At 39.7% G+C, this 26,880-nt stretch overlaps 1 protein-coding gene and 1 non-coding gene across 17 annotated transcripts in view; both read left to right on the forward strand.

Annotated features, from left to right (window-relative positions):
* Positions 1-26,880, forward strand: part of THSD7B (thrombospondin type 1 domain containing 7B) — a 1,262,144-nt gene that overhangs the window by 775,552 nt on the left and 459,712 nt on the right. For all 16 annotated transcript variants that reach the window (XM_086367910.1, XM_086367918.1, XM_086367926.1 and 13 more), the window contains 2 exons: positions 18,759-18,888; positions 23,530-23,633. In XM_086367910.1, the coding sequence (XP_086224036.1) occupies positions 18,759-18,888; positions 23,530-23,633 (234 nt within the window). The remainder of the gene's footprint in view (positions 1-18,758; positions 18,889-23,529; positions 23,634-26,880) is intronic.
* On the forward strand, positions 24,105-24,211 carry LOC147378259 (U6 spliceosomal RNA). Its single transcript, XR_015153513.1, has one exon. It is a non-coding gene; the product is annotated as a U6 spliceosomal RNA (small nuclear RNA).

Consider the following 26,880-nt stretch of genomic DNA (forward strand, 5'->3'; position numbering starts at 1 on the left):
CCACTCATAATTTGTCTCCCCTGGCTAAGCTGTAGGATCTGTGAGTACTCAAGTGTAAGCCATAAAAATTATCTATTTTATAAACAGGAGATACTTAAGGGAATGTGTGTGCATGTTTAAAGAGAAAATGAGAAAGAGAAGGAGAGAGAGAACACACCTTTTTCTAGAAGGACAATAATAGGAATTTAGTAAATATTGTATTACATGGCTTGAAATATGAAGCAACATTATACATGACCAAGAAACCCACACAGGGTCTTAGACTTTGAGGAAGTCCATCCTTCTCACCTAACTCTCCCTCACTCTGATTCAGTAATAATTGAGTTCATCAAAGCAGAGGGAGATCAGAATATCAGCTGATTCTCAACCCTAGAATTAATTAAACAGACTTAACTACCTGGCCTGGTCACAGCCCCTGTTGAGCCCCTAAAAACTTGAATGAGTGTGGCTGAGAACAGATCAGAATATATGCCTCCTCTGAGCATATGTATTATGAGGAAAGAGATGGTGAGAGAAAGAAGGGCCACATATGCCCACTTCCTTCACCCAAAGTCGTGATTTAGGTGCCATTCATCATTCCCAAGAGAAGAAAATGGCACCCACTCCAGTGTTCTTGCCTGGAGAATCCCAGGGATGGGGGAGCCTGGTGGGCTGCCGTCTGTGGGGTCACACAGAGTCAGACACGACTGAAGCGACTTAGCAGCAGCAGCAGCAGCAGCAGCATTCCCAAAAAAGGCACCTCTCCTTCTTGGGAGGTGATGAGAGTTCAGGGATGATGAAGGCTGTAGAAGTGGAGCTCCCTTCACATGGACGAAATCATCAGGAGGGCGCCACCCTCGCTCTCTCTTGCTAAGCAACTTTGTGAACTCAGGCACTAACTCCCACCATTTCTTTCAATTCCCTCCACTGTGCTGGCCTCAATTCTGACCAAGCTTGTTCAGAATTTCATTTGCTGTTTCTTCTCCCTATTGTGTTCTTCTTCCAGCCTTTTGCATGGGTGCCTTTTGATCAATGTTTTGTTTTCAGTTCATATGCCGTACTTCAAAGTCTTTGACAATCATAGGAATCATCTTTCACTTCTCTCTCTTGTTCATCAACCCATGTTAATTTTCTCACTGCACTGCCCTGTGAGGGCAACTAGACCAACTAGGCCCTAAGTACTATGGTCTCCCAACTAGACCATAAGTTCTATGTCTTGTTCACTGTTTAGACACACGAAAGAGTGGCAGCCACAAAGTGGTAAAGTGCCTAAATGGTTATTGAATGAATGATGATATCGTTAGTTCAGTGAAAGTTTGCATAGGACCTACTATACCAGGTTTTGTGGCTACTGCCAGTAACATTAAGATAAGTAAGATGAGGTTACTTCAATCAGGGGGCTTTTTATGAGGGCATTCAAATGTGTAAGCATCTTCTTTAACTAAGGGGAGTGAGCACAGTATATTCAGCAAACAAGAGGAGAATGTCTTCCCTTAGCAAAGTGGTTAGAGGAGACAAGATTCAGCAAATTAGGAGTTTCCCAGTAAACAGGGGGTACAACTATCTTAAAGATGGGGATATGTGTAAAGAGGCTTGGCAATGTGAAAATCTGTTTTAATTAAATGACTTACAGGCAGCTTGCAATGCTTGGGTTGTGTAATGCATATGCGGGAGTGATAAGAAATAGGGTTAGAGAGACAGGCAAGAGCCAACTCATGAAGAGATTTATGCTATTCTAAGAAGTCTGGACATTACCCAGAATTCTGGTAGACAATTTAAATTTGAAGCATGGGTATGATAAAATCAGACTTAGTGTTTTAAGGGGAAAAGAAAAGTACAGAAAATAATGAGGTTAGACAGCATTGGAAACCAATGGGAAAAGTATGAGTCTATTCAATTATCTGGCTAAGAAATAAGGAGACTCTGTTTTATCAAATAAAAAAATAAAAATATGTAGATAAGCATATAAATTTCCATATCTCAACATTGTTTAATAGCATGTTTTTGTGACCCAGAGTTCCCCACCCATCCTGTGGAGTTCACGTAACTGGAGGATTATGCAAATCCTCTTTCCAGCTCAAGAGATGTCAGTGGTAAGAGAGAAAGACAGTAAGGAACTCCAGGATGGAGCAGATCCTTCCTGATCATCCTTCTGAGTGTATACTTCCAAGCAGTAAGATAAGCCCAAAGACAAAGAAGCCTTCACTATTTCATACCATCATCTATTATTACCAGGACCAGTGCATAATTTGCAGGATCCAGTGCAAGATGAAAATGTGGGTGCCTTGTTCTAAAATTACTAACACGTTTAAGGTGTGGGAGAGCATTAAACTAAGAGCCCCAAGAGCCCCATTGAGCCTGTGCAAACTCACACAGATCATAGGCCCACTGTGCTGCCCTGGTTCTCACTGACTTTCTGTAGGGGTCAGATTCCTCACTGACTTTACGTTTTGATTCCTGAGAACAGTTGTCATATCCTGTAACTATGACATTAACCCAGGTTGCTAGATAACTGTTGCATTGGATCACAATTCTTCCTGTGCTCAGCTGAGAAGGTTAAATGATCCCTCCTGGGTTTCAAATCTATTCTATCACTTTCCTGGCACCTTGGACAAAGGACAAAATCTCTGTACTTCTATTCTCTAACCTGTAAAATGGGAATGATGAGAGGAACTGTGTTTTAGGATTATAATGAGGACTAAGTGATTCATACTTGGCAAGTGAATGAAACATAGTAAGTGCTTGGATCATTTTTGTTATTGTTTTGGAGATTGTATCCTGGAGAATGAAGCTTAGTTAGTTCCCTGTAATGCAACAATTACCATTCAGGGTGAGGCTGGTCATGCAGTGGGCAGAAACGCTTAATTTCAGTGAGGTTGAATTTACCAATCATCTACTTTATAGTCGATTTTATTGTTGTGTTTTAGGATATGTCTTGTTATCCCAAAGACATAAAGCTTTTACCCTATCTTTATCTTTGGAAAATTTTATGTGTATCTGTAATAATTCATTTTATGTACCATATTAAATCAATTTCTAGGGTAATTCATTAGTGGTCCAGTGGTTAAGACTATGCACTTCCCCTTCAGAGGGCATGGGTTGTGTACTTAGTCAGGGAACTAAGATCCCACATGGTATGCAGTGTGGCCAAAAGATAAAATTTAAAAAAAGAATCCAATTTCTTTTTCTATATGGAGTCACTGACCTTTTGTTTCTTCCCTTTGCACCCCAATATAGCCAGTGATCTAGCCATTCTTCTCTCCCTTGCTCTTTTACTCTGGGCCTTTGCAAAATTATTCCCTCTGCCTAGATTCCTCTTCCCTTAGATACTATTCAGATGAGTGCCTCAACCTCCTTCATGTTCCAGCTCAAATATTCCTTTCTTATTGAGGCTTTTAAGCTTAAAATTACCCACAAAACACACACACACTTTCCTTAGCACTTCTTTCTACATCGGTCTTTTTTTTTTTTTGCGCAGCATTTAATTGCCATATAAAATACTAAATATTTGACATTTATTTTTTGTCTTTCTCTCCATTAAAATGTAAAGTCTATGAATAGGGGGATGTTTTTTCTTGTGCTGTATTCTCAAATTCTAGAACAGTATTCCCCCTTAGAGGATTTCAATAGTCCCTTTTCAGAATAATCCAGAACAGTTTATAAACAGTTATATCTTATTATTCTTCTATATAGAATAGTAAAAATTCTAGCTTCACACATATATTAATAGAAGGCATCTGATTAGGAAATCTCTGGCTGACTTCTTTTTTTTTTTTTCCCTTGATTCCTTCTGGAAACAAGGCCAAAACAGACAAGCATCTCTACTCTTTCTGTTTGTCAGCATAGGTGATTTCCTGGTTCACACATGAAGGGATTCAGGCTGTGTGTGTGTGTGTGTGTGCATGTGTGTGTGTATATGTGTGGAGTCGGGAGTGCTCTGGCTACAGGATTTCTCTCTTGTTATCTGATTTACCACATCCATTAAAAAACAAGCTCTTAGAACTAGCAATGGAGATATCAGTGCACCAAAATTTTTCCTGAATGTCCTATTTTTTTAGCAATGCATTTATAAAATATTTTAAAATTATTTCAACGAGAAGTGCAAAGGAAACAAAAATGAGGAGACTCCTGTAGGACATATCAACCAATAGTAATCCAATGGACAACTGGGACCCAAATTATAGCCCAAAGACAGCTGGGTATTTGCAGATATTTGGGGATTACTGATAGCAATATTTCTATGTATAATAGTGTTCCTATGTTTATTGGGGATAAATTATAATAATATTTCTATATATGATAGTATTCCTACAGTTGTGTTTTAAAAAAAGAGCTCTTATCCTTTATGAATAAAGTGATCTAGCCATCTTATCCTTTATGAATCTATTCTATCTATTCTGAAATATTTATAAATGAAACCATATGATGTCTTTGAAATAATTTGAGTGTGAGTAAATGGATAAGGGTATAGATGAAACAAGCTTGGTTATATAATTATCAAAGCTGATGGGTGAAAACATTGGGTTTATTTGATATGTTTGAACATTTCCAAAATTTAAAAAGATACTTTTAAACTGAATTAAAAATTCACCAGTGATATATATTTTTCCTGAGCCAGCAGAGTTTCTCCATATATGTTCTCTGCCTTGTGGGTAGAAACTAATATTTCCAACCAAATATTTGGTTGATGTTCATATTATTCACGCAGTCGTAACTGTGACTTCATCTTTTTATTCATTCAGCAATCATTCTTCAGCTGTGAACCAGGTTTTACAAACTACAACAAAACCTGGAGAGGCTTCCTATTTGGAGACAGAACAAGACAGTCGGGTGCTATGGGGATTTTATAGAGAGGTGGGAGCTTTGGGAGACAGAGCCTTGGCTGAGGGTAGGATGGAAAGACTTCTTGAAAGAAAGACTTTGTTCAGTGTCAAAGGAAGTTTAGTGGTTATCTAGATAAAGAGGAAGAGGAAATACACTTGCCCCATTCTTGACACTAACTTGTCTACCAAGGAACAGTTTTATATATGTCAGTTCAGTTGCTAAGTCATATCTGACTCTCTGCAACCCCATGGGCTGCAGCACACTAGGCTTCCCTGTCCTTAACTATCTCCCAAAGTTTTCTCAAACTCATGTCCATTGAGTTAGATGCCATCTAATCATCTCATCTTCTGTCACCTTCTTCTCCTCCTGCCCTCAATCTTTCCCAGCATCATTACTAAATGCCAAATGCTGAGCTACTTTACATCTCTTTTCCTAAGTGTTCTTGTTAAAAATCCCAAACAAGGTATTCTAGTTATTAGAATAAAATACCTTATTTCCCTTTGATATACCAGGATATAAATAATTTTTCCAAGTTCATAAACCTGGAATTCTAGATTCACTGAAGTCATGTTATCCCACCAGTACTAAGCCAAAAAAGGAGTTTCAAAACCTAGTGAATTTATGTTGACATTGCAAAATAATAAAGATAGTAAAACAGTGGATAGCACAAACCTAATATATAAAAGGGATTATTAAGAGACTTTGTCTACATTATTCTAAAATTTATAGTTGAAAATGCAAAACTTTATTTTGACTATTTGCTCTCATAGTTATTTTCCTTTAACGTATCCTACCACTATTCCCAAACCAACTTTTAATGTCACAACTGATATTAATGTGTGATTGATTCCTTGCATGTTACATTGATTCCCTGCACTTTGCATGTACATACATCCTGGAATGGATGTTGCAAAAAGTTGCAGAAACCAGGATTTATGTGGTTGAGCCATCATGCTTGATGATGCATTTAAAGATGTCAGACTCCATACTGCAAATGGCCAAATGCTACACTTCACTCTCTTGTAAAAAGACTGGGGGATCTGAAGTTCTAAAGTTTCTATCCCCAAAGGTTCTGAAGTCTCTGTCCTTACTGTGCTATGACACATGAGCTTGAACTGGAAACGCTTCTGTCCTCTGGCTGTCCGCACAAGACTGGTCATAGATATCATCGTTTCATGCCCATGAAAGCATAAAGCATTAATGGGCTATGGCAACACGCATTATTTAAAAGGATTCTTCTAATGTATAGTTGTGGATCCATGCCTAATAATGATGACAGCTTCTTGAGCCTGTGTCTTGGCTGACATCTGTGTCCCCCTAAAACCTGCTTGTATACAGTGCAACATGGCATTGCAGCATAGTTCAGTCTTGGTGTTGATAGAGTGCAACACATTAGGGAGCACTGTGGCAGGCAACCTCCAGACACTTCATCTGTGAAAATGAAAAGGAGTTAGGTTGGGGGGAATATAAATCCCTGTCATTTCCTCACTCACTGGCACGAGGAAAAGACAAGAGCAACAAGTAGTTTTGTTAACCCTCCTTCTTTTTAGCACACATTTCCAATTATACCCATTATAACGTACTTGGCTAGAGGGCAGGTTTTAAATGTGTTGACAGCAGCCTTGATTTAGCTGGTGCTCATTTGTTTTCTATTGCTTGGTTAAGCATGCTGCATTCTTTTTCCTATTTTACATACTGGATGAATATGAGATGCTAGCTGTCAATGAGCTAAATCAGTGGTTTTCTGCCCTGGAGATTTTTTGAACAGTTCAATGCTTGGGCCCCACCCCTGAGATATTCTAATTTAAATGGTTTGGATTGAGGGGTATTAGGAATCTATAAAAGCACCCTTTGAGATTCTAATATGCAGCTAGGGTTAAGAACCGCATGGACTGAGTCCATGCATGGCAAGATTAGCTATGCAGGACTTAGTTTTAATATTTAGCAAGAGGAAGGACTGGCCACTATTTGGAAGGTTAACTCTCCAGATTGGAGATATTTTAAGTACATTGGTATTTTAAGTACATTGGTAGTTGAGGATAGCAAGTAAGGAAACTGGAGATAGTCCTTAGTTCAGTTCAGTTCAGTTGCTCAGTCGTGTCCGACTCTTTGTGTCTCCATGGACTGCAGCATGCCAGGCTTCCCTGTCCATCACTAACTCCTGGAGCCTGCTCAAACTCATGTCCATTGAGTCAGTGATGCCATTCAACTGTCTCATCCTCTGTTGTCCCCTCTTCTCCTGCCTTCAATCCTTCCCAGCATCAGGGTCTTTTCCAATGACTCAGTTCTTTGCATCAGGTGGCCAGAGTATTGAAGTTTCAGCTTCAGAATCAGTCCTTCCAGTGAATATTCAGGATTGACTTCCTTTAGGATTGACTGGTTTGATCTCCTTGCAGAGATTAGAACTATTGCTTAGGCCTCCATGAGTGCCTGCCATAGAAAGAAAGTGTTTATTTGCCTTGACTGTCATCCCATGCAGATGTAAACATGAATTGTTCCTTTTGAAATCTATGTTAAAGACTTGCATTAAATCTAGTGGTTCTGTATATATTATATATAACATATATAACATTTTCAAATTGCTTTAAATCTCACTTAATTAAACATTCCTATCAACTATCTTGTGAATTGGCTTGACAATATTATCCATATAGGACAAGCAAAAAAATTGAAGTTCTGAAAGGTGAAGTGCCATGTGCAAGGTCATATAATGATTCAGTAATGAACTGGGCTTAGAAGCCAGAGCTGTGGAGGTCTTGTCTATTGGCAGAGCCATTGAGTTTGACCTCTGAGGCAAAGTGAATGATGATTATGAAAATTTAAGAACATAGAATATATTTTTTCAGGCAAAATTTCAAAATGAAAAATCTATATGGATATCCTGGAGCCTTTTTTTTAGCATTCCTGGGAATTTTAAAAGAAAAAGCTTTGCAATTTTAATTTTATCCATATATAAACAGGCTCATTCATTTTTTAAAATTTTTAGTTTCTGCTATAAAACAATGTGAATCAGTCATAATCATATATATATCCTTTCCCTCCTGAGCCTCCCTCCCTTACCCCCATCCTACCCTTCTCAGTTCAGTTCAGTTCAGTCGCTCAGTCATGTCCGACTCTTTGTGACCCCATAAATAGCAGCACGCCAGGCCTCCCTGTCCATCACCAACTCCGAGTTCACCCAGACTCACATCCATTGAGTCAGTGATGCCATCCAGCTGTCTCATCCTCTGTCATCCCCTTCTCCTCCTGCCCCCAATCCCTCCCAGCATCAGACTCTTTTCCAATGAGTCAACCCTTCTCATGAGGTGGCCAAAGTACTGGAGTTTCAGCTTTAGCATCATTCCTTCCAAAGAAATCCCAGGGCTGATCTCCTTCAGAATGGACTGGTTGGATCTCCTTGCAGTCCAAGGGATTCTCAGGAGTCTTCTCCAACACCACAGTTCAAAAGCATCAATTCTTCTGCGCTCAGCCTTCTTCACAGTCCAACTCTCACATCCATACATGACCACTGGAAAAACCATAGCCTTGACTAGACGGACCTTTGTTGGCAAAGTAATGTCTCTGCTTTTGAATATGCTATCTAGGTTGGTCATAACTTTCCTTCCAAGGAGTAAGCGTCTTTTAATTTCATGGCTGCAATCACCATCTGCAGTGATTTTGGAGCCCAAAAAATAAAGTCTGACACTGTTTCCACTATTTCCCCATCTATTTCCCATGAAGCGATGGGACCAGATGCCATGATCTTTGTCTTCTGAATGTTGAGCTTTAAGCCAACTTTTTCACTCTCCACTTTCACTTTCATCAAGAGGCTTTTGAGTTCCTCTTCACTTTCTGCCATAAGGGTGGTGTTATCTGCATATCTGAGATTATTGATATTTCTCCTGGCAATCTTGATTCCAGCTTGTGCTTCTTCCAGCCCAGCGTTTCTCATGATGTACTCTGCATATAAGTTAAATAAGCAGGGTGACAATATGCAGCCTTGACGTACTCCTTTTCCTATTTGGAACCAGTCTGTTGTTCCTACCCTTCTAGGTCATCACAAAGTCCCAGTCTGGGCTTCCTGTGTTGTTTAGCAACTTCCCACTCTCTATTTTACACTCAGTGTTCATTTGGAAGTACTTGGAGTTGTAAGCTGGAGGGGAATTCTGGGGGAAGAGGCTGCTTTTGATGTATTTGCTCTATATATGGGGCACCAATGTGAATAGGGAGGAAGAGATAAAAGCTTCCTACTCATAGCTGTTCTAGGACATTGCATTTGTTACTACTTAAACCTTCTAATCCCCCTTGAGCAAAGAGAGAACATACCAGATTGATGGCCTTTGGAAAATAAATACGATGTTTAACTGTATTTTCTGAATGCTTATAGAACTATGGAGAACTTCTACATTATCATCTCTCAATCATGTTTCACTTCTGCTTTACTGGGGAGATTTAATACTACATATATGTACACGTCAGTGTAACACATATCACTTAGGTATGTATCCTCCATGTATGGTGTGGTGTGGTGTTAGTCGCTCTGTTGTGTCCAACTCTGCAACCCCGTGGACTGTAGCCTGTCAGGCTCCTCTGTCCATGGAATTCTCCAGACAAGAATACTGGAGTGGGTTGCCATTCCCTTCTCCAGGGTATCTTCCCAACCCAGGGATCGAACCCATGTCTCCTGCATTAAGCAGACTCATTACCCCTAGCACCAAACATGTTGGTAGCTCCATGTATAGCAGATACATGATAAAATATTTATTAATAATGACAACACTGTATGTGGTCCCTCTGAGAACTCAGGGTCACAGTATTTATTTCTCCAAATTTAAGTGAGAAAAAGTTGGGATGGCGAATCCTGGTTTGGTACTTTTTCTGAAAAGGAAATCAGCTTCAAATCTCAAAAACCATTGTGAATAAGGTAGAAGGGAGTATTCTCTTGTGTATAGTGAATCAGTAAACAGAATCTACATTTTAGGGGATTTGATGTTCATGAACCTGGACTGCCTGATGCAATATTACAACCTCTGTCTATAGAACTGACTTAGAAACAGACTTCTTAGTAACCATTTGGAATCTTTGCCAAGTGAAACTTTGTCCTCTGATGCTCCACTTTGATTCATTGTTGGTTCCCAGTAGTTACATAGCATCTATTTGTGATGTTTCTATTATAATGACACATATCAAGTAGGTCTAGTTGATTATTTTGAAGTAAGCCCTATATTCTTCTTTCCCTTTAATTTTTAATTTTATGATTTATAAGGAAGTGTGCTTTAGGCACAAAACAGTTTTCTTCAAATGCATGAACTGCTGTCTCAAGCAGAGTTCCGTGGCATAAGATAACAAGATCAATGATCAGATTGAATAGATAATTTTAAGAACAAGGCAGTCTACATTTTCCACACATTTGAAATGCAACCCTTTGGTGCAGTGAGAAACAAAATGTGCTTGTTTTCTTGCATTGGCATGGAGGTGATGGTCTTTTTATGAGTTATCATTTAGTTTTTTATACAGAGGCCTTTCTGAAAGTGAGTAGATGGTCTTTCTGAAAGTGAGTAGATGAACTATTAATATTTAAGCCAAGATAATAGGCATTAATGAAGACTGTCCTGAGCAAACAGGATTGTTTGATCCCCCTACCCATTCCTCTCCAGTGATATCAGAAGGTGGTCGGAGCTAACTGCCTTGTAGTTGGAGTTTAATTTACCAGAAACATGGAATGATTTCAAGCCACTCACGGTCCACCTTTAGACGCTCAGAACATGAATGTGACCCACCATTGTACAGAAGACTGTTTTGCCACATTTTTATTTTAATTAGAAAAAGCCTCAACTATTGAAGCTTTTATCCTCCTCTTTTCTTAAACGCTTCCTTCTCACTTTCTCTCATGAACTTTTATGACTCTGGAGAAGATTCCCTGTACCAGCAGTGCTGACATGCTTTACACGTGTGTCTCATTTAATCCTCAAAACAGTCATATGAAATAGGAGCTTGTAGTCACCCTGTTTTATAGCCAAGGAAACTGAGGTTCAGAGTGATTAAAGGAATTGTCTGAAATCTAATACGCACTAGAGTCGTAACTCCACCCCAGGATGTATGGATGTTTACAAGCCCAGGTAGCACTAGTGGTAAAGAATCTTTCTGCCAACGCATGAGACACAAGAGACACAGGTTCATTTCCTGGGTTGGGAAGATCCCTGGAGGAAGATTGGCAACCTAGTTCAATATTCTTGCCTGGGAAAATCCCATGGACAGAAGAACCTGGCAAGCGAAGGTCCATGAGTTGGACATAACTGAGCACACACACAGGCATTGGCTTGTTTATATGATACAGATCTTAAAATATCACTGGTACCATCCTTTGGCTTCAAGATCTACTGGTTAGAGAGGAATCATCAACAGACTTTTGGTTTTGTTTTTAACGGTGAACTGGGTGTGTAAGTGGGGAGGAAGAAGAAGAGCACTAGGTGGCAACCAAGAGTTCAAGTCTATAAGCCTAGCAGGATGATGGTGCCTAGAAGCAGAGTGGGTTGCTGAAATCCATTAAACCCGTTAGTAACTGAAACAATAGAGAAACCAGGGAAAGCCAGAGAGGTCATTTGTTATCAATGTACCATCAAAATTCTACAGATTGGTGTTGGAAAAACTTCCATGATTTGTTGATATCCATCTATCCTGCATCCCCTTTGCACATACTCTTTTTATTTGTTTATTTTTTTAATTGAGGTATATTTGTTTTACAGTGTTATGTTAGCTTCTGCTGTACAATGAAGTGAGTCAGCTATGTGTATGTATGTATGCCCTCCCTCTTGGACCTCCCTCTCAACCCCCAACCTCATGCATCTAGGTCATCACGGAGCAGTGAGCTGAGCCTCCTGGGCTTCACAGCAGCTTCCCGCTAGCTGTCCATTTACACATGGCAGTGTAATACATGCACATCCTCTTTCCTTTGGGAGCATTTGCAAACCTGCCTCCCCGTCAGCCAGAGCTGATGCTCACCATGCTCTACTTGCTCCCTGCTCTCACATTTCAAATCAATTGGAAATATAGAGGTTAAAGTCTTTATTTCAAATCACTGATTGAATAACCCTGGTATCAGGGCTCAACACCCTTGACTCTTTGGGTCAGTGTGATGTGCCCCAGCTTACCTGGCTGTGAGTCATCCAGAGGTACTGTTTTTCTCCACCTTGGCTACCATCTGTCTAGGAAAGACTTCACTGAGAATCTCTAAATATCCCTCAGTGTTTGCAGTCCACTCATATACTTTCCTTATGAAACACGGCTGTTGATCTTTAAGTTGCCATCTTTTCTAAATGTTATGTCTTTTGACTATAATTAATAACTTAAGTTTAATTATGTTCAATGACCTATTAATGATAAAGTATGTGTAAATTAAAGCTGAATGTAGAATAGTTGTTTATGAGCCATAATCATGCTTGAGCAATTGTTTATGTTTGCAGACAGGCACTTTCATTTATTGGTATTTTTCATAGGCCTAATGAGGTTGAAAGCATCAACAAAGCCCTACGAACATTGCTTTCAATGATACTTGGAGCTTTCTGCCAACAGGGTACAGTTGAAGAATTGATTAGGAAAGAAGTGTCCCTTGGGAATAACAGAGCCCCTGTGGCATGAACTCCTGCTTGGAGTGCCCCTTTCTTTCTCTTCATCTTGTTCTAAAGTCTCTTTTATGGAAAAATCGTGGATTTTGATATCTACCTAGCCATTCTTTTCATCCTAGACAGGAAAATATTTTGTAGAAATTATTGACCCCTTCTGACCTTCATTTTCATGTCTGTCAAATGGGTATCATAACAATAATGATAATAACAAAACAATAGTAATAATACCAACCTCATAAAGTGTTGTAGTAAAAGAATGAGATATGGGGAGGGAGGAGGGAGAGGGGTTCAGGATTGGGAACACATGTACACCTGTGGTGGATTCATGTTGATGTATGGCAAAACCAATACAATACTGTAAAGTAAAATAATAACAATAATAATAAAAGAAAAAAAAAGAAATTCACTTAGAAATCTAACACGTTCTAGGTACATATGTAATACAAATGTTTTCCTCCTGCAAAGCCATTATCTTTGCATCTCAATATTACCTCTCAGAAATCATTTTCTTATGTATTCAAAGGCAACGGAAACTGACATCACTTCCTGAGAGCTTCTACTTGGCCTTTTGCTCATCCTCTCTTGTCTGGCTTCAAGCCATGATCTTGGGTGCTGTCAGGAGCGTCCACTCCTTTTGTTGCTAATCACCTCTCACATTTCTGAAAGTATTGTCCTACTTTGATACAAAGCTACTACCCTCATGCTGCCTTCGAAATTCATGTGTGAGAAGACGATTGGCTGCTTCATCTCAAGTGTAGACCTGCCTGCTCTTGACTTCCCATGACATCAGCTAAATCATGTCCATTCTGCAAAACCAATTCTGTTGTCATAATTTGAAGCACTGTACATCATAGGGAAGGGGAAAATCCTTTAAACCTGAATGCTAAATTTGACTGGAGAAGGCAGTGGCACCCCACTCCAGTACTTTTGCCTAGAAAATCCCATGGACAGAGGAGCCTGGTAGGCTGCAGTCCATGGGGTCGCTAGAGTCGGACACGACTGAGCAACTTCACTTTGACTTTTCACTTTCATGCATTGGAGAAGGAAATGGCAACCCACTCCAGTGTTCTTGCCTGGAGAATCCCAGCGACGGGAAGCCTAGTGGGCTGCTGTCTATGGGGTCACACAGAGTCAGACATGACTGAAGCGACTTAGCAGCAGCAGCAGCAGCTAAATTTGACTAGTCCATTGTTCAAGAAACACATGTTCACTTACAATGAGAAAGTCTTAACTGGTGTCTCGTAGATCCTGGGGGTGTTTGCCTTTATTAAGAGGCTCCCTTATTTCTCTCTCTCTCTCTCTTCATAGACATGAAATAATTCTTAATTTCTGTGGTGCCAATCAATTTTTTCTCTGGAAAAATGTGACCTCAGTTCTAAAAGTTTATTTTGCCCATAGAGTGTATCCTTCTCAACCTTCACCTCGAGATCTATAGAGTATGATAATCAATGTGACTATTTTTCTAAAACTTTGAATTATTTGACCTGGAATTACACGATAAGGAAGAATACATCAAGTGTGAGCTTGCACTCTGTGTGTGTGGTGTGGTGTGGTGTGGTGTGGTGTGGTGTGTGTGGTTGTGTGTGTGTGGATGTGGGTGGATGTATGTGTGTGTGTGTGTGTGTGTGTGTGTGTGTGTGTATGTATGTCCTATGAAAGGAGAGGCATTGATCTATGTTCTGTCTCAATATGGGATAAAGTCAACCCCTTAATTGTTCCTATTGTCTTCAATGGTTATTTCTGGACTCTTAACACTTGGACAAAGCAAACAGACACACACACACAATCCCACACATCCTGAGGGTAAACAATAATTACCAGTGTAAGTACAATGTAATTGGAATTAACTGGGGGTGGGGAGGAGAGAGACTTTTTCCTAAAGGCACAATTATTTATTCAGATTGTCCCCACCCCAATAAAGATAGCTTGCATATTATTATGTAGAACTGTTTTAATTATACTTTTTTCCCTCCTTCTTAGCCTTCTTTTTCTATACTCCTCACTGGGCCTTAACCACATTAAAAAGAAGTTAATTATAGCATTCTTCTCAGTCAAATAATAGCAACTGTCCTTTGATTTGATAAGCATGTCCTGGTAGGAAATAGGTGGCCCACTCAAATGGGGAAAATTCAATGAAGGAACAGTTTATAATACAAAGGAGAGGACAGGGTTAATGGAAACTAATAGTACCTGGCTAGGGACAGTTGGGAGCCTGAAAGCTGATACCTGTAGGAGCTATTAGAAGATCTCGAAGAAAGTAGTTGCAGGTGAGAAATGGCACCCCACTCCAGTACTCTTGCCTAGAGAATTCCATGGAATGAGGATCCTGGTGGGCTACAGTCCATGGAGTCGCAAAGAGTTGGACACGACTGAGCGACTTCACTTTACTTTTTACCGCTCCATTAGAACTGTGGCTCTGGGGAGCAAGGGAACCAACTTTGAGGTGATTTAGACAATGAAATCTGGTGGAATAAGTACCCTGATCTTTCTTCTCTCTCTGTCTCCCCTTCCTCTGTCAACTTTTATCTTTACACTGTGTGCCCCAAACCACCTTTGACCAAAGCTGACCAGAAGCCAATGGACAAGGTGGCCACTAATACATACCTTCTGTGGTTGGATCTCTGAGTTCAGTTCAGTCACTCAGTCGTGTCCGACTCTTTGCGACCCCATGAATAGCAGCACACCAGGCCTCCCTGTCCATCACCAACTCCCGGAGTTCACCCAGACTCACGTCCATCGAGTCAGTGATGCCATCCAGCCATCTCATCCTCTGTTGTCCCCTTCTCCTCCTGCCCCCAATCCCTCCCAGCATCAGAATCTTTTCCAATGAGTCAACTCTTTGCATGAGGTGGCCAAAGTACTGGCGTTTCAGCTTTAGCATCATTCCTTCCAAAGAAATCCCAGGGCTGATCTCCTTCAGAATGGGCTGGTTTGATCTCCTTGCAGTCCAAGGGACTCTCAAGAGTCTTCTCCAACACCACAGTTCAAAAGCATCAATTCTTTGGCGCTCAGCCTTCTTCACAGTCCAACTCTCACATCCATATATGACCACAGGAAAAACCATAGCTTTGACTAGATGAACCTTTGTTGGGAAAGTAATGTCTCTGCTTTTTAATATGCTATCTAGGTTGGTCATAACATTTCTTCCAAGGAGTAAGCGTCTTTTAATTTCATGGCTGCAGTCACCATCTGCAGTGATTTTGGAGCCCAAAAAATAAAGTCTGACACTGTTTCCACTGTTTCCCCATCTATTTCCCATGAAGTGATGGGACCAGATGCCATGATCTTCCTTTTCTGAATGTTGAGCTTTAAGCCAACTTTTTCACTCTCCACTTTCACTTTCATCAAGAGGCTTTTAAGTTCCTCTTCACTTTCTGCCATAACAGTGGTGTCATCTGCATATCTGAGGTTATTGATATTTCTCCGGGCAATCTTGATTCCAGCTTATGCTTCTTCCAGTCCAATGTTTCTCACGATGTACTCTGCATATAAGTTAAATAAGCAGGGTGATAATATACAGCCTTGACGTACTCCTTTTCCTATTTGGAACCAGTCTGTTGTTCCATGTCCTGTTCTAACTGTTGCTTCCTGACCTGCATACAGATTTCTCAAGAGGCAGATCAGGTGGTCTGGTATTCCCATCTCTTTCAGAATTTTCCACAGTTTATTGTGATCCACACAGTCAAAGGCTTTGGCCTAGTCAATAAAGCAGAAATAGATGTTTTTCTGGAACTCTCTTGCTTTTTCCATGATCCAGCAGATGTTGGCAAAGAAGGGCCAAAAAAGGCAGCAGATGGAAAACACCTCATGGCAGTGGTGGTGGTTTAGCCGCTAAGTCGCATCCAATTCTTGTGACCCCATGGACTGTAGCCCGCCAGGCTCCTCTGTCCATGGGATTCTCTAGGCAAGAATACTAGAGTGGGTTGCCATGTCCTTCTCCAGAGGATCTTCCTGACCCAGGGATCGAACCCAGGTCTCCTGCATTGCAGACAGATACTTTACTGATTGAGCTACAAGGGAAGCCCCCAAAGGCCTCATGCATCTCCCTAATTTTTAGTCTCCCCTTCTCATAATCTCATTAAAGTGGTAGAAATGGATTTTAAAATTTCCAATTCTTTGTCAAAAACAAAGAGTTCCATCAGTGGTTGAGAGATCTAAACTTGTTTATGAAAGATTCAGTGGACAAAGACTGAAGAGCATAGAAACAGACCATGCAGCACAGGAAGACAGGACTTAATATAGCAGGAAGTGGATGGCAATAAAAAAGGAAGTTCATCTGCCCGGAAAGACTCTTTAGAAACATAGTGGCTGATCTGATGGAGGATGGGAGTAAGAAGTGGGACAGAAAAAATGCAGGTTATATAAAACCTTTAAATAATGAGGAGAGGCATAAAAATCATGATACAGTTATAAAAAAAAAAGTTGAACAGTAGTGGAAAAAAATATTCATCGATTACAGAAGAAAGTCAATAGATGATGTCTAAAGTTAAGAAAACAACTAGTGATGACATGTACATATTATTTATAGATTTGGAGGTAACCACAGAAGAACTAAATACAGATAGAGTTCAGAATGTTCTGGAAGGAGGAAGACAGGGAATGGCATGTAGGTCTGTTGCTTCTCAGTATAGGAAGTCTTTTTTGCATTAATTATTTTTGAGAAACCATATGAATATATAATTTTAGTAAAAGCTCCTTTTTTTTCCTTTTTGGCTCCACTTAGTTTGCTGGCTATAGAAATTTCCTTCTTTGTATGATTAGGTTCATTAGCTGTCTTAAACCTAAAAATTAATTTGGTTTTCTCCTAGGCATCTCCTCTCCATTCTTTATAACCTTCTCTGTGTTCTTCCTCCAGCCACCAGAAGCTCCCGCACACAAGCCCCACACACATACACCCTCCTGAATACAGTTCTGTTCTCTTTCTCTGTGAAGTCCATGCACTCTTACAGCTTTGTGTCTTTTCTCACACTGGTTCTTTGACCTGCAATGGCTTCAGACTCTATGTTTTTCTTTTTTTTTTTTTATTGAAATACAGTTATGTTAATTTCTTCTGCAAAGTGATTCATATATATATATATATATATTCTTTTTAAAAATATATTTTTCCCATTATGGTTTATCACAGAATATTGAGTATAGTTCTGTGTGCTATATGAGGACCTTCTTGTTTATCCATCTTATATACATCTGCTAATCCCAAATTCCCAATTTTTCTCCCCCGCCACCCCACCTTGACCACCACAAACCTGTTTTCTATGTCTGTGAGTCTGTCTGTTTCACAGAGGTCCCTTTGTGTCATATTTTAGATTCCACATATAAGCAATATCATCTGGTATTTTTGTTTTGCTTTTTGGAAAAAAAATTGTTTTTCTACTTATTCCTCCAATGCCAGAATAAAATCCACCTTCTCTAGGAACTGTCTTTGGTTTCCCCACATGATTATGCTTTCTTCTGTACTCTCCTAATACTGTGCCAGTGTCTGACGCATCTCACTCTGCAAAGCCCAAATAACTAGGTGTGTGTCTGTCTGCCCCTTCTTCTTTCCATTTCATTGCAAATTCAAGACTTTGTATCTGTGTATCGAGCACAGTATCTTACACATGGCAATTGAAATAGTTGCTAAGCACTGTCATTGATTTTGGAAGTAGTTGTTGATTAGAAGGCATCTAAAGATTATGAAATGAATGCCCCACACATTAAAGTGAACATCAGCTGTCTTTTTATCCAGGTGCCTATTACTACTTCTGTGGGTCAGCAAAATAACCAGGAAGATAATGTTTGTTCTATTGTAATTTTACTGCCTCTTCTCTAAATTCCAATTATACACATATTACCTCAGGTTGTGAGGAATAAGAAATCTAATAAACTAATTCCCATTAATAAATATGTTAGTAATGTATTAATTTTAATAAGTGTTTGCATAGTAAAAAGTAGCCTAAAGAAGGAAGTACCCCACCTGAGGGAGAGAATTGCTAATAGTAAAACGTTAACCCCCTGAGCTTTTGCTTTGAGATCAAAGAGTATTTCAAGGGCCTTTCAGATTATGCTGAAGTATATGCAAAATATAATATAGATTCTGATTAATTAAAATATATTATCAGTGGGAAACAATCTTCCCATATTAGAACATACAGATTTGAAATCACAGTTAGTAAGTGTGATGTTTCTTTCTCATAGAAGTAAGGTTGAGTATTAATCTCTGGTCTTTTCTTATTATTCTCATTTCCCAGGTAGTCTTTCCATAGGTTCTTCTTTTTTCTTTTTTTTCTTTATTAAATTGCTCTCTATCCCTGGACTTTTCTTTGCCTCCACATAAAAGGGCACTATTATTTTATTTTTCCTTTACTTCAGGAAATGCTACAATAAAACAGTCTCGATATAGGATTATCATCCAAGAAGCAGCCAACGGAGGCCAAGAATGCCCAGATACCTTATTTGAAGAGCGAGAGTGTGAAGATGTGTCATTGTGCTCCACATATCGGTAATTACTTACTTTCAAAATAATCATTAGACCTTAGTATAAGCCATGACCTATTTGCTCTTATATAGTATGTGGTTATTATATGAAACACTTGTAGTGAGAAATACAAAGAGGTAGTATTTTTTTTTATCTTCAAATATCTCACCATTTTCCCCTTTTCTGGAGTATGTTTTGAGAGAGTAAAGAGTATGAAAGTCTAATTTAAAACAAAAAAGGTAACAGCCAGATTTTGATTGCAGTTGAGCTGTTTGACTTCAGCCACCCAGGTAATCAGTTTTCAGGATTAGAATTCAAAGATATGCAGGTTGAGGTCCTTACTAGACACACACATACACACACACACACCTTACCTCATTCTATTTTTCTCATCCTAAAGCCTGTAATCAAGAACTAAGAACAAATGTATACTGCCTGAACAGTTGTTTATTTTAGTTCAAAAATGGTTTTGGTTCTCAATTTTTGTCATGTACATATTTTAAGAAATCTTAGGAAAAAATTTTAACCTATGGGTAATTTTTTGTCTTTGGAAAAAGAAAATGAGTAACATTTAAACTATATATGTTACCCATTTTGCCCCTCTGGGAAGAAAGTGATTATTATTTATAAAAACAGTACCTGAGGTTTGTGTCTTTAGTCATAAACTTTCATTCTTTTAACATCAGATTGAAGCACTGCTTTAAAGTATTAATACTTCTGGATTAAATTCAATCACTGTTGGGTTTTATTGATTTGTGGAAACAAGCCCCAGGTCTTAATAATTCATGTTGTTATCAGCATACTTAAAAATGCCTTTATTCAAAATGTCTAGGGTTTTCCCTGATTGAGAAACTGTATCTTAAGTCTATGTGATTCAAGAGCTAATTTTTTCTAGGGATTTCCTGGTGGTCCAATGGCTAAGACTCCAAGCTCCCAATGTAAGGGGCCCAGGTTCGATCTTGGGTCAGGGAACTGGATCGCACATGCCTCAACTAAAGATCTCACGTGCTGTAACTAAGACCGGGTGCAACCAAATAAATAAATACAAATAAATATATTTTTAAAATGAGCTAATTTATTCTGGAAAATATAAGTTTTGTCGTGTTTTGTTTTTTAAGAAGGCCTCCCATTAGCTAGAAAGAAGCCCCAATCATGATCAATTCATCATCACTTCCTCCTTTGTTCCTATCTAACAACCAGTTTGGGAAAGACATGAATCAGCCCTGGAACAAGCCCAGACTGCCAGTATTTCTTCATCAACGGCCAGGCCATTGTGGGAACACTGTCAATATCCATCCTATTGTGCCACATTTAAATATTGAAACTTCTAGCTCAGTGAAAGAGCTGTCAGAGAAAGTAGTCAATTGAAAAAAACAATAGCCAAATCAAGTAATGTTACACATTTTCTGAACCCAGTGCTATTATAATCAGAGAAAATCTTGGAAACTGTTAGCGGTCTCTCTTCCTACTCTCCACTCTCTTTGCCCTCTTGTGGTACTTCAGTGTAGCCACTCATTCTTGAACCTGTTTCCATAAATGACCTCCTGCCATTTTCCCAAAAAATTAGTTCCACTCTTCCTGGATTGCCTGATTGTATCATGTCTCCTGATGCTGATAGTGTGTCCAACTTATCAGCATGAGTCTCTTAGTCAAACACCCTTGAATTTTAAGCATACAGTTCCTCTTTAGGTTTTGCCTTCCCTTCATTGGTGAAGAAGGCAATGGCACCCCACTCCAGTACTCTTGCCTGGAAAATCCCATGGATGGTGGATCCTGGTGGGCTTCAGTCCATGGGGTCACTCAGAGTCGGACACGACTGAGCGACTTCACTTTCATTTTTCACTTTTATGCATTGGAGAAGGAAATGGCAATCCACTCCAGTGTTCTTGCCTGGAGAATCCCAGGGACGGGGGAGCCTGGTGGGCTGCCATCTATGGGGTCGCACAGAGTCGGACATGACTGAAGTGACTTAGCAGCAGCAGCAGCAAGATGAGACATTCACAATTTAAAACAGAATCACAATGTCTATAGAATTTTTTCTATGAATTTGAGCATTTCCCACTATGTTAATTTTAAGTTAGTGTTGGGGAAAGGAAATTTTCCCCTCTACGCTTCATGAGTTCTTATAGCTCTCTTAATAATAAAATTGACATGAGATAGATTATCATGAGATAGGTTAGTATTAAAATGCAACAAATGTTAATTCATATGCATGGAGATCCCATAGAAATTGAACCTAAGAAGTGGCCAAAGCAGGACGCTTTTATCCTTTTTAGACAGAGAAACAATAAATTAGTAAAGAATTGACTGGATGAGTAAATGTCGGCTTTGGGTGCTCAATCCATGAAAAATCTAAACAGAGTCTGAGCTTGGGGTATTAAATTTTAAAAGTATCAAGGTTTATACAGCCTGAATTCCCTAGTGGTAAGGGTTTCCTTCTACCTTCAGATGTGGGCGGGAAGGGCACCGCTCACAGAAGAGAATTATTTCCTGCTTTCAAGGGGAAGCAGAAGGAAGGAGGCAGAAGGAGGGAAGCAGAAGGAAAGTCAGAGTGCCCCTCTTGTGTTGGCCATTTCTTAAGTAACGTTCATTCAAGATAGACAATATTCAATTGAGTCACATTTGGATGGCTGACAATGTAAGCAAGAGGGAAGACGGTGTGGGTGATATACCCCTAAATAGAATCGGCAGTGGGATGTCTCCCAGAGTCTGTGGCTGAGCATCTAAGGATTCAGGACCGACAGCTGGCCTGCCCTTTCATGTGCAATCTCAGGCATGTCACGAAACCGCTCTGAGCTCAGGCTTATCCTTCTAAAACTGTGAATCTAACAAGAGTTCTTGACATTTCTCCCTTCTATTTAGCACACTAAGCTAAATTGAATTCCTTGGTCTCACTTTAGTAAGTATTTTAGGAACTTGAGGGATCTGAGTGAATGACATATCCCAGTTGAAAAGCTAGACTAAACTCCCTTACCATTTCCGTCTGTGTTTTAGAATTATACTTAATGAGTCTTTGCATCTACAAAGCAAATTTCTAACTACTTAAAAAGTAATAGGTGATTTTTTTAAAAAATGGGGCAGGTTTTTCTGTTGTTTCCTGGTTTCTCTCCAGCTCTTCAGTTGTTCTTAATATGGAGGTCACTTGAATGAGGTCACTGATATGTATTTTTTTTCACTTTTACATTTTAATGTACTTTGCTTTTCTGCAAGACAGTCTGTATCTATTTCTTAACACCCTCACTGCCTCACCTCCAGTAAGTGAGATTCACTTAGTCTAGACAGAGGAGAGGGTGGTGATTGCTGAGATAAATGATGTTAATTAATTAATATGTGGGTTATACTAAGTGATCTTCACATGCTATATTAATCTATGTTCACATAACTAAAAGGGTTCCTTAAGGTGATTTTTCCTGAACAAAGGAAGTCTACTCCATGTTCTGTTATACATTATTGTTTCTCTTGCTGAGATTTCTTTATTATTGTGATAAAAATCATATAACATAAAAGTTACATTGTAACCTTTTCTTTCTAAATTAGCTTCTTTTAATGAAGTATAGTTGATGTACAATGTTGTACCAATCCATAATGGAAAAGGATATTAAAAACAGAATGCATATATGTGTAAACCTGGATCACCTTGCTGTACAGCAGAGATTGCCATCTTAACCATTTTTAAGTGTACAGTTCTATAGTTTTGATTGTATGCACATTGAAGTACAACCGCTCTCTCCATGTTTCTCATCCTGCCAAACTGGTCAATAATATTTTTGCTATGGTTCTGTTTCTTTTTTTTTAATTAGCACCTCTTATCAGAGGTATTGGATTATGTGAAAAAGTACAAAAATGTACTCAATGAAAGAGCAAAATCTGTGGCTACATTTGGGGTTTGGGTTTTCTGGAACATTCCAAAGACACAGGTTTAAGGGCTCAAGTCACAGTCTGCCCTGCAGGTCCTAAAAGTAGAGTTCTATTCACCTTAAACACACACACACAGGCGCAGGCAAGCCAGAAGGATTCCGTACATACTCTTCCCTCTGTGGAGAAGAAATACGGGTCATTCCTCAGAGACAGTTCCATTTCTCTTCTCTGAGAGAAACCATCGCATAAGATAAGTCCCTACGGCCTCCTGCCTTGTCTTTACTCTATAACCTATTGAGATGTTTGAGCTACCCCAAAGTTCTGGGAAGCACCTTGTAAAAATTTTGAGGCAGAAGATCAAGTATGAAGGCTTGTTCCTAAAATTTTCACATGTTATCACCTTGATTCTCTAATGCTCAGATGGGGCATAGGAATTTTCTTTCTTTGATTTTTTTTTATATTGTTTTTCTTTAAACAATTTTAAGTTCATACAGAGCTAAACCTTCTAGATTTGATCTGTGCCTCTAATGTTTCTTTATGGCCACTTTGCTATATCCACTAAGGCTTCTGTGCAAAATGTCCACATTTTTAAAAAATGGAATTACTGCTTTAACTATGGATCTGGGGCAGAGAGACTGATGCCATCCCTAGTGTGTGCCAGGGCTCCCTTTTATAACATCGGTTTCAAATCCATTTTTATTGAATTACTACCTTTATGCTTTGGGTTTCAAATTCATCTGTTTCCAGTATTTGTTTTGTATGTTTGCCGTGGTGAAATTTCTAGTCTGCTGTTCTTTGTCATCACAGATGGAGGCCACAGAAATGGAGCCCCTGTGTCCTCGTGCCAGAGTCTGTCCGGCAGGGACTAATGGGCACCAGTGAAACCTGCGGAAAGGGAGTGCAAATAAGAGGTAAGGGGATTTCAAAACAGTTTTTCTAATCAAATGTAATTCAAAGTTATATTGCTTTTATAAATTGGTATCTCTTTTTATACTTGGATAAGTTGTGATCTTGCTGGATTGGATTGTTTATGAGTGTTTGAGTTTAAGGTTGACATTAGTTCATGCTGATATTAGACCACCTTTTAACCATAGCTAGCTAGTGCACCTAGGGACTAATGCAATGTAAGAAAGTACATGTTCTCAGTCTTTAGCATACCCTAGTGCTGATGGTCCAAATGCACATTGGATATTAGTCAAAGAATGAAGGGATGTGTTGAAATTGGATCTGATAATATATATTGTACATTTTAGATGCTCATTAAATACTTGCTGAATGAATTAACTAATCATAGCAATCATGATTTACACCTGATTGTTATGTATGTACTTGCTGTATGTTTCATATGGAATATGCATAGAGAGGAATTATTAAAATTTCTGGTGCTTGCTTCAGCAGCACATATACTGAAATTGGGCCAATACAGAGAAGATTAGCATTTCTCCTGTATAATGATGACATGCAGATTTGTGATGCATTCCATATTTAAAATTTTTTTTCTGGAAGATCTTATGAATTGACTTCTGGATCTGCATGTAGGTGCCTTTTATCATCAATGTTGAGAAAGTATGGCATATTGAAATCTCTGAAAAGCACTCAGAAAGTCATCAGGTTGCTCACTGTTCTGTTTCTTTCAGAATTCACATGCCAATAATATAAGGCTTAACAAGAAGGCTTTGTTCTTAAAACCTGACCACTCTGTCACTAAAGGGATGTATGTAGCCAAACTCAGACCTTGTAGGACCGGCTGTGTATCACTGGTTTCATAATTCAGCTGAAAAGCATATTGAGAATTATTTCTCTTCCTCTTGCATAGGTTATCATATTAGTCAGGATCAGTCATCTCAGCCAGCATAATAACTCCCTTCTTTGTTGAGTCCCGGGTGTAAGAAGCCCAGTGTGGGTGGGTGGCAGTTTTCAATTCCCGTTCAAGGAAGTCATAGCTGTTTTTAGTGGAAGCATTCTTCCCTCTGGAAATAAGACTGTAGGTCAGCAGAACATAAGACTGCAGAGGAACTGCAAGCAAACACTTTCCTAATGGATCACTAGGGGTAAGAGTAAGTTATGCCAGTGCCATTTCCACCCTTGACTCCTGGACCTGCGAATCCTGGATATGGGAGAAAAAAAGAAAAACACCACATGTTGGATGCTTCTGGAAAGCTTTTCGCTAGCCCTTCAAGGTATTGCCCGCTAACTGGTGCTGTAATTAAGTCTTCAAAAGACCTTTTCACCCTTATATCAAACCAGGATAGTGGGGGACTTGGTAAGACCGGTGGAATCAATGAGTATGGGCACATTGCCAGATCTCAATTGCTGGAAAGTGAGATCCTTGATCCAAAACAATGTTGTGTGGAATATCATGATGATGGACAAGGTGTCCTGTAAGTCCATGGATGATAGTGTCAACTGAAAAAAAATGCAACAACATGAGAATTGTGAGTTAAGTAGCTGAGGAGCTACTCCAGAGAGGGACTGGGGGAGGTCAGTATTATGTATATGTTTGTTGTGAAGGGGGATACATTTTATCAAGCACACCTTTTGCCAGAGACTTGCTGCTAGTCTTGAGGAACAGATGTCTTTGTTAATGATTTCAGTGCTTTGCTAGATATAAGATGCAAGAATTTGAGCTCACAAAATCTTCTCTTGAAAATACCTAACTATCTGAAGGCCTTGTCTGCTAGTTTATCACAGAACACAGAGTGCCTCATTCCTGATCATTGCCCTGAACTCCTTTCCGAGTGTGTTGAAGATCAGTGACTGCAGTGGCTAGTGACTTCATCCTTGTAGAGGCAGATGGCAAGTGATCATTTTTATCTTGCAGTGGGTAATTTTGATAGAAGCATTGCAGGCAGGAAAGGCAAATCCTTATCCTATTTGAATAAGTACCTATCTGGTAAGAATAAAGCACTGCACCTCCTATGATAGAAGTAGTCCAATGTAATCAACCTGCCACCGTGTAGCTGGCTGATCACCTTGGGGAATGGTCCATACTGGGGGCACAGCACTGGCCCCTGATGCTGGCAGATTGAGCACTCAGACATGACTATAGCCAAGTTGTCCTGGATGCGTGGAAGCCCATGCTGAGTCCATGCATAACCTTCCTTCCCACCACCATGGCCACTTTGTGCAGGAGCTCATTAGGTAATGGCAGGGGTAGCTGAGGATAGAGGCTGACTCATATCCACAGAATAGGTCATCCTATTCAATTGCTTATTAAAATCTTTCTCAACTGAGGTCAGCCTTTAGGAAGCATTCACATGGGATACAAATATTGCATACAAATCTGTTCACATTGTTGCCAATTCAGAGAAGCCTATCCACATACCACTTGCCTACCTTTTCTTGTCACCAATTTTCTAATTGTGTTCCTTTAAGTCCCTGGCCATCCAGCAAAATCATTGGCCATAGCCTGTGGGTCTGTACTTAATCCCACAGCTGGCCATTTCTCCTTCCAAGCAAAGTGAACAACCATACATGCTGCTTGAAGTTCTATACATCAGGATGACTTCCTTCACTCTGTCTTTCATGGATGTCTCAGAAAGGGGTTAGTGTCACAGCTGTCCATTTGGGTGCCCCCCAATGTAATATATGATTACATATATACCATGTCCATGTGATGATGGGGTGCTGCTGTGCATGCCCTACCTGTGGCTTGATATCTCAGATAATATCCAGTTCATGATGGGCAGCTCAGGGTGTGTGGTTAAGCATGCAGCCTCTATGAAGGCCCAGTAGCTGGTCAAAAGCTGTTTCTCAAATGGAGAGAAGCCCTTTGCAGAGGACGGCAGGGCTGTACTCCACAATTGGAAGGACCTAAACAGCAATTCACCTATAGGAACCTCCCATGCACCCCAGAGAGCATCTGTACCTGCCACTGACACTTCAGGCACCACTGGATCTGCTGATCCTGTGGCCCAAGTAGCAGAGCAGCTTTCCCAGCAGCCTGAACCTGTTACAGAGCCTGTCTGTTTGTTTTTCTTTCCTAGGCCCCACTTAAAACTAGCAGCTTGTCAGATCCCTTGGCAAATAGGCTGGAGTAACACACCCAAATGAGGGCTGTGTTGCCTCCAAAATCTGAAGAGACACAATATGCTAGATGTTGTATCTCTATTTCAGTTGTAGACGGGGCCATATATAATGAGGTATCTTTCCCTTAGA

The sequence above is a fragment of the Bos grunniens genome, chromosome 2, assembly GCF_055505025.1.
Source record: "Bos grunniens cultivar Pamir isolate PY7600 chromosome 2, Bosgru_T2T1.0, whole genome shotgun sequence".
NCBI classification, from domain to species: domain Eukaryota; kingdom Metazoa; phylum Chordata; class Mammalia; order Artiodactyla; family Bovidae; genus Bos; species Bos grunniens.